This window comes from Gekko japonicus, unplaced genomic scaffold (genome assembly GCF_001447785.1).
Source record: "Gekko japonicus isolate JY-2015 unplaced genomic scaffold, Gekko_japonicus_V1.1 scaffold1496, whole genome shotgun sequence".
In the NCBI taxonomy this organism is placed as follows: domain Eukaryota; kingdom Metazoa; phylum Chordata; class Lepidosauria; order Squamata; family Gekkonidae; genus Gekko; species Gekko japonicus.
This window is the reverse complement of record NW_015172600.1, coordinates 304,620-315,740: the sequence shown is the minus strand read 5'-3', so window position 1 is coordinate 315,740 and position 11,121 is coordinate 304,620. Positions and strand designations below refer to the sequence as shown.

Sequence of the window (11,121 nt, the reverse complement as noted above, 5' to 3'; positions counted from 1 at the left end):
TAGTTTTATTGTGGGATGCTCTGGGGGTTCTCTTGAATGGTTAAAATATTGGATAAGAAGATAAAAAATTTAGCATAGCCGACTATGTTCAAAGTAATATTAGCAATTTAAGATTAACATTTATACAAGCTGTTGTGATGATCTCCTATTCTTGGGGTTTTAGTTAGTTGTGGTTTTCTTTCCTTTCTCCCTAGATGTAGTTACCCCTTCCCAATTTTTCGTTGTTGTTTGTAGTATATAAAAAAATGCAATAAAAAATCCCCTCCGGGGGGCAAAAAAAAGAAAAAAAGAGAAAGAAATAGATCTGGTATGCTATTGGCAGCCAGTGCAGGGCTTTCAGCCCAGGCTGGATGTGCTCCCACTTGGGGAGGCCCATTAACAGCCGGGCTGCTGCATTCTGCACCAGCTGCAGCTTCCGGATCTGCAACAAAAGCAGCCCCATGTAGAGAGCGTTACAGTAGTCTAGCCTCAAGGTAACTATCACATGGATCACTGTAGCCATGTCATCGCGGTCGAGGAAGGGAGCCAACTGCCGCACCGGCCTAAGATGGTAAAAGGCCGATTTGGCAGTGGCTGCCACCTGGGCCTTCATGGTTAAGGAGGGATCCAGGAGCACTCCCAAACTCCTAACCTCCGACGCTGGCACCAAAGGCGCCCCCCGTTGAAGGTCGGGAGAGGGATCCCCAACCCCGAACCGACCCAACTCAAGCACAGGACCTCCATCTTTGCTGGGCTTAGTTTCAGCTGACTCAGCCTGAGCCACCCAGCCACGGCCTGTAGTTAGTAAAAATATTACTAGAAGAATATTACTGTAGAATAGTAAGAATATTAAGGTGGTTCTCCAACTCTTGGGAATTGTACTATTTATTATTTATTCATTCCATGCAGAGCTCCCAGGAGATTTCTCATCCAAGCACTGACCAAACTCAGACTAGTCTGTTGCTATGTCATGTGCTTTCCAACTATGCCTATTCTGTCAATTCAGTCTCTGAAGGGATTAAAGACACACACAGGATGGCCAGTGGTTCCCATCCCATTTCCTTTCCGCAATATACCAAAAATGAACACAGAGGGTTTTTTTTTTAAAAAAATCTGTATTCAGTAATATTCACATCAAAGTGTATTTATACATATGTATACAATTAAAATTATGAACATTTCTAAATATTTTATGTATCATACATATATTTATATGTATAATTACATATCCACAGAATTTGCTTTGCTGCACTACAGCCAGCTGTTAAAGCAGAAACAGGTTTCACAATAGGGCTCCCAGATATGCATATATTCTGGCTGTTTCATTTTGCAAATTTATTTACAACTTATCTAGACCATAATAAATGATTACGTGTTGTATAGTACAAACATAATAGTAAAGGTCTGGGGTTTTTAAATACAAAGACTGCAAATGAATACATGAAAAATTACATACCATGTACAGTATTTATAATTTATAAATGCAAAGTTAAGACCTCTTAAGTTATTGCACTTGCATATTTCTTTTGATAAAGAGGATTTTCTAAGTATCATATATATAAAATCTTTTTCCCCATCTCCCATATATAGTAAAATTGGATATTGTTGCCTTGAAATGCCTTCTTCCCAGACCAACCCATTGGAACATGGGCATGCATGGACCTACTCTATAACCCAATTAAATCATTAATGTTTTGAGTGTATGTCAGAGTATACACCCAAATATACAGTTGAGCACAGTTTCTGGTCAGCAAGGAAATTTTTAAAAAGAAAATAACTATGAAGTTGCTAGGTTGGAACTTAAGAACTATCATCTGATGCTCCTAATACCAATTAAGGGAAAGCAACACACCTTTTTGTACTCAGAACAAATGCACTTGCCCTGTCTGGTGCACTGCATGGGACTGCATCACAGTGTTTTATGTACCTACAGAAGGCTCATAACAGCATGGGCAGTTACAGGCCTTCTACAGTCCTATTCAAATACCGTTCTACATAGTTTTTAACACTGACTGAGGAAAGACTCAGATCTGTTAACAATCAAGCGCTATACAGATAACACAAACAATTGTGTCTATTTATGCCATTCACGTAGAGTATATCATTGTGCCATTGAGTACCACACTGCATGCCCCATCTGAGCTGATTTGTAGCTTTCTGAATTTGTTCCCTTATTTTAAAATTACAGTATTCTGCCATTCTAAGGGTACTAAACAGTATACTACAGAATGTCTGCAGAACACTGAATCATTGTATAATATTGCAGCCATTCTAAAGTTTGCTTTAGAATAGTGCAATTTCCAGTGAAATAGTTGGAGACACAGATCTGGAGTCTAATTTAACATAATAGCGTCATGGGCAAAAACATTTGTGTTTCTACTTCAAGCTAAATTATTCTTCCTTGGAAAACATAGGGCAAATAATATAAGCTGGAAAATTTGTATTCAATATGCATGCATATTTAAGGCCTGCTTGTGTGTTATTTGGCTCTTGGAATTTTAACTATGAGGAAACTAAGAGGAGGCCCTGGTCCCACATAACTCCATCCTCTTTTCCTCACACCTTGACTGGAATTAATATCTGAACTACAGAGATCCTGAATTTACAGTGGACTGTCTTCTCCCTGGTTTACTTTCACCCATGTGGAGGAAACTGTGGTAGGGACAGGGGAATGTTAGGAGTCCAAGGCCCACTCACAGTCTCACAGTGTCTAATATTCTGGAGTGAAGTACTAAGTAAAGACAATCTATTTTTAAAAAATGTTTCACAGCTTTAAACATTCCCTTTGTTGTTTTTACTAAAAACTAAACAATAACTGGAGTTGTGTTAGAGTTTTTTTTAAGATTCGAAAAGTAATGTTAAAATTCATTTTCAAGAGGTTTTTACTTGTACATACTTTGTTTACAAAAAAAATCCTTTTGTATGCTGCCATACTGAAGGCAGCCAAAATTTAACCATACCCCAAATGATATCAGTGACCACAATGTCTATGTCAGGTGCTATTTGGCATATTACCAGTATTCTACACTGGAATATCTTTTTTAAAAGTAATGTAAAGAATTACAAGTTGTATAATCAGTTAAAATAGTGACTTCTTTTAACTTCTTATATAGTTATTTTCTTATGAATTCTTACCTTTTATGAGAAATCATTCAAAATGTAATAGGGATGTTGTATAAGCACTGCAATTATGACTGGGACAATATCTCGTAAGAACTAACATGCTCGTTTTTAACAAAATTTCATTGAGAGGGAAGGCCATTTATAAACATGGAAAACAGAGCAATTATGTAATACTGCCAAGAACATTAAATGTTTAAATCCATCTATCTTCTGAGATTCTTTTAACACTGTAAAAAATATGCTCAACTGACAAGATAGCAGGTGGAGTGAAGAGAATATTATAGCTGTTTAAATCCAAAACAAATGATGTTCACACTGTCAGTGATGCATAAAGCCCTCTTTCTGATTGGAAGGAAGGCCTGATGTGACTCAGCCATCCATGCAATCCCTCTACAGCCTATTCTCATGAGAGTCCTTTCAAGTGTGTATCATTATTGTGAAACTAGGGCACATGCCTTTGTATGTACAATGATCATGTGCACAGCCCACAAATAAAAGAGTTTCCACACACAAGCATCCATAACATGAATGTCCAGAGGGTAGAATGTTTACATTTGTATGCTATATACACTACTGCAATGTGAACCAATTCTCAGAATCTGTATACTTTGAATATCTAGAGAATAGTTACAAGAATGGGCACAGTAATAAGGCCAATGAAAAAAGGAAAATGAACTGTGACAATTAGCGCTTGGTAATATATTCATAAATCATAATATACAATAACAGAAAATAAGTAATATATATATAGTGAATGTAGACGGTGGTCTCCGGAATGGTGTGCCGTTTCGACAATGATCTTCTTCTGAACAGGGGTGTGTACAAAAACTGTCTTTCAACAATTCATTTCTTGGTGACATATTGGAAATATACTGTTGATTCACTTCATCATGAGGCTATGCTTACAGCTATGTTCTTCAATGGGCTATAATTGTTGAAAGACAGTTTTTGTACACACCCCTGTTCAGAAGAAGATCACTGTCGAAACGGCACACCATTCCGGAGACCACCGTCTACATTCACTATATATATTACTTATTTTCTGTTATTGTATATTATGATTTATGAATATATTACCAAGCGCTAATTGTCACAGTTCTTTTTCCTTTTTTCATTTACTTTGAATATCTCCCAGCTTTTATAATGCCACACATCCAGAATGGCTTCTTGAACACCACTGTCATTTTTCTAGATGCATACACAATACAATTTAGATAAATAAGAAACAGCCTGGGCTTTGCTCTCCATCTGAACCAAGTCAGATCATATTAGGTGTGCGTATCTATTTTTGTTAATATCTGTTTGGTCCAGCTGGGCAGTAATGCTTATGTATAAAATGAAGTCTGTAAAACTGATTAAAATGAACGGGCAGAAGATCACTTCTTCAAGACCCTGTTCAAAGACCTGGATCTTTAAAACGATTCCCCGGAACTCAAATGTAAACACACATATGGAAAAGGATCAAGTATATTTCTGCAATTACATTTATGATTGCACAGTGAAAATATATCTGTACAAACCTAAAAGAGTTTGACTACTACCTAAGCAACTGTTGTCACTTTTTTTTTTTAAATGGTGATACCCCCTTCCTGGCTAATATAGTATTGTGAATTATGTACTGAACAGTACAGCATATTGAAGAATGGAAAAACATTTACTGATCTGCTAAAATAGACTTTTAACAGTTATTATTCTAAAGCAACACTGCCTTGAATCCATCTTAGGATTTGTATGTGCCCTTATAAAAAGTGCTATATGCATTTCAAAGGAGGGAAATACTACACTGAAGTCTGCTTCTAATATTCCTCATAATATTATATACGTAAAGCATCTCACCCATGACTTAATTTTTTCAGGAAAAAAATAGCATTTTGAGAATCACAGTATCTTAATTTATTGTCAAAAAAGACCTAAGTATACCAATCATTTTCCCTGTTTACAGACTGTTTCTCAGGTATTATTGGAATACCTTTCCATATGCCTGAAAATATACCTGACAGTGCAGTCCTAAATAGAGTTACATCCTTGTAATCCCACTGAAGTCAATGGACTTAAAAGGGTGCAACTCTGTTTGGGATTACATTGTAAGTCCCTAAAAAGTAACAGGAGAAACTGTCTTAGTACAGTGTTTCCAATGTCCCCTTCAAACAAATTCTCAAATAGGTATAGTCTGTGTCTTGTGAGAGAGCAGGATTATGACTCCCCTCTGGGAGTCGACCAACTCCAGGACCCTCCACATGTCAGACATGATCTTGAAATGGGAAGTACATGTGTAGAGTCCAATGTGCATGACCCTTAGTCTTAAAAAATGGGGTATGTGTGTAAAGATGGACAGATTAGGCCTACAAATGCTAGACCTCCACAAGTAAAGTCCACTTAAATATAACATCCAACAAATAGATGTTAGCCAGAGCTATAAAACAGGTACGATTTTGCGCCCTATCAGCTCTTACATTCTCTACATGCTTGAATGTTTGTGGGAACAGGTAAAAGATGAAGGGCAAAGCAAAAGACTTATGAGCTCCATATCCATTCAAGTCAATAGCAGAATGCTCACTGAAGTCAGTGAGGCTAGGATTACACCCCATGGCTTAAGTTCTATACCATATAAAATTACATTAAATAGTTAAATGTTTGTACTAGGTCTAAAACCCAGTTCTGCAAAGAGGTATACACATACTTAACACGACATAATAATCTGCAGAACAGGGAGCCAAGTCAGCACAGACCTTCATTCACAGTATTCAAAAGTGCATGGGTTTCCAAATCAGCTTACTTGTTCAGCAGTCATCTCTACAGCTGACAGTGTCTGCCTACAAGACTAAGACGGGGGAGATCCAAGCAGTCTGGAAGCCAACTGGGGGCAGAATAGTACACACCAATGTTCCCTCTAAGCTGTGGAGTCTTGTGAGCAAAAATTCTACTTTGTGAGCTCCTGGCATTAAAGTTGTGAGCGACTGATTCGGCTACGGCATAAATTAGTTTGCTCTGGAGCCATCCTTCCTGAGCTAAGACAAAAATGTGTGAGCTGTAGGCTAAAAAACAGTGAGCTAGCTCACACTAACTCAGCTTAGAGGGAACATTGGACACACTGAGTACTACTGAACAACACCAAACCTGACAAGAACTGCTGTTTCATTTATTGTGATGGTACCAAAATGACTTTTAATAAATATGACTGTCTGGAAGGTCCTGTTTTTTGTAGACTAGTTGGGATTCGAAGGCATGTCTCTCTAATACTTGCTAAACTATAACTGGCCAGCTTGATTGCTTGACAAATCTCTGCCTGCACATTTAAAATTACTCTTACTCAGGGTCACTGGCAACAAATATTCTATATCTCCAGTTTGCAAATGGACACTATTTCTACCTTATGATATCAAGCTGGGTAGCCAGATATTATAACCACCTAAATGATCAATGTATGCCATAATGCAGTTGCCCTCAAGATGTTAATGAGATAGCTTCTGAAGCCTTCTATTTAGAAGTTAAATTCCCTGTCTGCAGCAAGATAAATTCAAGTACTGTAAACTCAATGACAGTTTCAACTCCAGAGAGTTTCTACTGGAGTTCAAATTGATTACACAAAGATCAAACATAAAGATTCACAACAGCAAGGTGGAAATATCCTACTTATAGCAAGAACTTCCCCTAGTGAACCTGGCATTAAAGCCAGTTTACTATACCAGTTATGGCATAGTAAAAGTACCAACGAAATTCCATATTATAAAGATAAAATTTAAAAGCAATTCCCAAGTTTTGCCCTCCCAGCCCCAACTATTTTAAATTAAGGCCCCAGCAATGCAGCCCATGAGAAAAGCTAGTCTTGTATATTTACAAGCCAAACATTTGTTTTTAATAGTTGATTCTGGAACCATTGAATTGCCAAGCTCTCTCCCAGTTCACACTGTATCAGTGAAGAAAGGAAACTTCAAAATCTTCCCAGTTAACATTTGCAGTTTTTATCCCTTGAAAAATAAAACAAGTACAGATGCCTAAAAGGGAGAGGATGGTGACACAGTATTTAAATAGGAATCAGTCATCAATCTTCACTGGAAGTGAATCTGATGTCTCTGTTTCATCTTGCTGGGCTGGTAGCCATCCATAAGCTTCTTCTCCGTTCATCACTTTTTCCCATTGTTTGAGATTTTCCCTGGAAAGGCAAAAATGAGCCAGTGTTGAATTCTCTTTTTTAAGAATGATATACCAATACATCTAATTCTCAACATGGCCAAATCTGTGAATACTTAAATCCAGAAACTGGAGACATAAAAATACAAGACTGATCATTCTACAAACCTGGAAAATGCCCTAGGTTTGCAGAAAAATCTGAACTCTATGTGTGTGTTAAACCCCTCAAATTAATAGAAGCTTTCAGAAATGAATATTCTCAGTGACCATTGCCCTGGAAAATGCCCTAGGTTTGCAGAAAAACCTGAACTCTATGGGAAAAAATGGGGGGGGTTTAAACCCCTCAAATTAATAGAAGCTTTAAGAAATGAATATTCTCAGTGACCATTGTTCGGCAACCACAACAGTACTGCCAGCCTTCAAGCTTTGGCTTCCTATCCACAAAGGCAGGGTACATGGCCCTTTCCAGGCTTGTTTTGGCCTTTAGAAGAGGACACCTTGGGGCCAGATCCAGCAGCAACCACCAGTGACCTGATACCATGGGACGTGCATTATTCACCCTGAACTACTGGTCAAAAGTAGCTACCCCCTAAATATCAGAGTGGTGTAGTGGTTAGAGTTTCAGACTAGAATCTGGGAGACCCAGGTTCAATTCCTTACTCTGCAGTGGAAGCTCACAGGGTGACCTTGGTTCAGTCATGTACCCTCAGTCTAACTTACCGCACAGGATTGTTGGGAGAATAAAATTGAAGAGAGGAGAATGATATAAGATAGTTTGGGTCTCCATTGTGGAGAAAGTCAGGGTATAAATGAAGTAAATAAATAATAAATATAGGTGAAGATTGGTGGCAGATAAAAGGTACATTGGTTGGTTGGTGGGAAGGCAAGAAGGAACCAGGGAAAGTTGAGGATATTGGGGTTGCCAGGAAAAGGAAAAGAGAAAATAGTGCGGTGAGGGGATCTGTATATATGTGTCCTTAAAACAAAGCTATATGTACTTTGCTTCCAAGTTCTGAGGAAAACAGGCTATATCATGCCACCTTCCCTCCCAAAATTCAATTAAAAACACATAAACAAACAACACTAGAAGGAGGGCCAGTAACTATTATTGCAGGTGTGCCAGATGAAACAAAAAAAAAAAAGTCTTCACCTGTTGGTGAAAAGACACTGATAGAGGGAGGCAGAAGAATCTCCCTGGAGAGGGAGTTCCAAAATGTTGGTGCCATGACAGAGAAGGCTAGGCTTACCAAGGTCTGGCGGGGGAATCGTATTTCTTGGCAGCTTGCCGCGGGGACGGCTCCACGCGCTGCACCCGCCGTTGCCAGGATGTGACGCTCCGCGTTGCTCTGGCAATGGGGCTGTTTGGAGTCCCGTTGCCAGAGCGACGCAGAGCGTCACATCCTGGTGACGGCAGGTGCAGCGCCTGCAGCCGTCCCCGCGGCAAGGCTCCTGCCAAGAAATACGATTCCCCCGCCGGACCTTGGTAAGCCTATAGAAGGCCTGAAACAATATCTTAGAGATATGCAATCTACATCATAAATAATATACATTAAATATACATAATACACTAAAATATACATTAAGATGTTCAGCTTTTATAGGAAAACCATTTTTTCTTGGGATAGAATCACTATTGAGATGGAATCATCATTCAAAGCACTGTAAGCAAGGGAGACCACTCATTGCTCTGAAATTCCCAGGGTGCTGCAGTCCTTCCAACAAGCTACCTCTAACCTTCTATCACAGGCTATTTCTATGAAGAAAGAGCACTAAAATAAGACCTTTAACTGAATTAAGAGGACTGAGCAGGATTTATACTTAGCTCTTAGAACCCAGAGGTGCTTTCACACATGCTAAATAATGCAGTTTCAATCCACTTCAGTGACCATTTGCAAGTGGATTTTGCCAGTTCATACAGTAAAATCCAGGTGCAAAGTGCATTGAAAGTGTGTAACACAGTGTGTGTGAAAGCGCAGGACTCTATCCACAGAGAAGTATGTCTTTATTCTTTCCACCTCTAAATGTTTAAAACTGCTTATTGTGCTTCATTTTTTCATTGTTATTTGATTAGCAAACATACACATTTTGGCATGTTTTGTGAAGCAACTGAATACATGTTCCCGAATTGGAATTTAGCCAACAAACAAGTCTTCAAGAGCCTTCCAGAGAGGAACAGCCGAGACAGAAAGTGAGGCTGCCTGAATGAATACTACAGGCCAGTCTGCCTAAGTAGTACAGCATAGAAAACCTCTTTTACAAACAACAACAATCACCACCACCAAGCAAACAACCACCCAACCAAACAAAAAACACCTAAAAATGCCAGAAGTAGATGCAGGTAAGATTCAAGTAAAAGCTACCTAGAAAGGAACAACCCACTACATCCTGTTTCTCTTCTCACTCCAACACTATCATATGAAATACACTGACAACAAAATTCTGCCTTCTATGCAACTTTTTAAAGGTTCTGAGGAATACTGAACACTTGTATCTGACAGTTCTTAAAATGACAGATTTACAGTGTATTCCTGTGCAGTTATTTCAGTCCAAGCCCACTGATTTCAAGGAGTTTAATCTGATGCAACTTTTCATAGGATTGTACTGCTGGTGGGTTGGCTCCCATATACAGTGAACTCAAGGTGTTCCTTGTTATGTATATTTCTCCATCTCACATCAGTAGCCCCCTAACACCGCAATCTTAAGCCTAGTTACATCTTTTTAAGCCCACTGCTTAAAAAGCCCACTGTACTACAAGACTCCAGAAAAAAACAGCACCTGGGATCAAGAGAATTCCATGGCCAAAAATACCATAAGACGCATTGGGCAACAATGAGGAAGGGGAGTTGGGTGAAATCACCACTTTTCACTCTTGCGTCAAAAGAAAGCTTTCTCTGTCAGCATAAGGATGGACATGGAGGTTATTTTGTTGGATTCCCCCTCCTGCACAGTGTCTTATTCATGAGGACATTTTTGACATTTGACTTTTTAGGAGACTGAATGGACTGCTGGGCCAAAGCAGAGAAAGATCAGTTCACAGGATCCAACCAATTATGAATGACTCACGTTTAGGATTGTATTTTGCAACTTTGCTGGTCACCTGCAGAGATGGTGAGACTACTACAGTTCTGGCATTCAGATCATTCAGAACTCACCAGAAATGTATAGCATGGATGTGTCGTAACACCATTAGCAATTTAGCAAAAGATAAAATACGTAGTTTTTAAAGATCAGAGCCTTGTCTCACCAGTAAAAGACATTAATTTTACCACCTACTGTACCACTAGAAAAGTGGTTAAAGGAAAAAAACCCAAGAATGTTTTTATATCTACAAGCTTTTGATAGGGAAGGTCAGATACCAAATAAACTGCTATGCTATTTCTTGTCTAGAGGCATTTCACTGCAAACATCCAAGTTGAACCCCTTTCAATTTTAAAAATCCATGTTTTATACAAAGGTCAAAAAGCATTAAATAGTTCTTCAAGGCTTCCACTCATCTCTGACAGTTAGCTGTAGATTGCATAATATGATCCTAGTTCTATTATAGTAAACCTCTGAAGTTAACTGCTCTGAGTTTTTGGAAGAGTGGGATATAAAACTTTTAAAATAAACACTGAGGGGAAAACAATTGTACTGTGCTCTTCTGTTTTGCCATATTTTCATCTCCAAACTCTCTTGATAAACCTACAACTGATGCTTTCTAGCTTTAAATATTAACATGATGGCCACCATAAAATATAGGACAAATCCTATGCACCCTTACTTGGGACTAAGTACTGCTAAACACAGTGGGCTGGATTAACCATATTTTTTTTTTCAGGCAGCTTTCGTGCTTCCCCAGGAGCTGCATTTCCAGGGCCATATTGGCTGCAGCAGAATAACAAAGTCATG

The 11,121-nt window shown here is 38.7% G+C and overlaps 1 protein-coding gene across 1 annotated transcript in view; it reads right to left on the bottom strand.

Annotated features, from left to right (window-relative positions):
• Positions 1-7,137: 7,137 nt before the first annotated feature.
• The window catches only part of PDE10A (phosphodiesterase 10A), a 158,784-nt gene continuing 154,800 nt past the window's right edge, over positions 7,138-11,121 (bottom strand). Inside the window, exon 23 of the mRNA XM_015421576.1 lies at positions 7,138-7,255. Within this exon, the coding sequence (XP_015277062.1) occupies positions 7,138-7,255 (118 nt within the window). The remainder of the gene's footprint in view (positions 7,256-11,121) is intronic.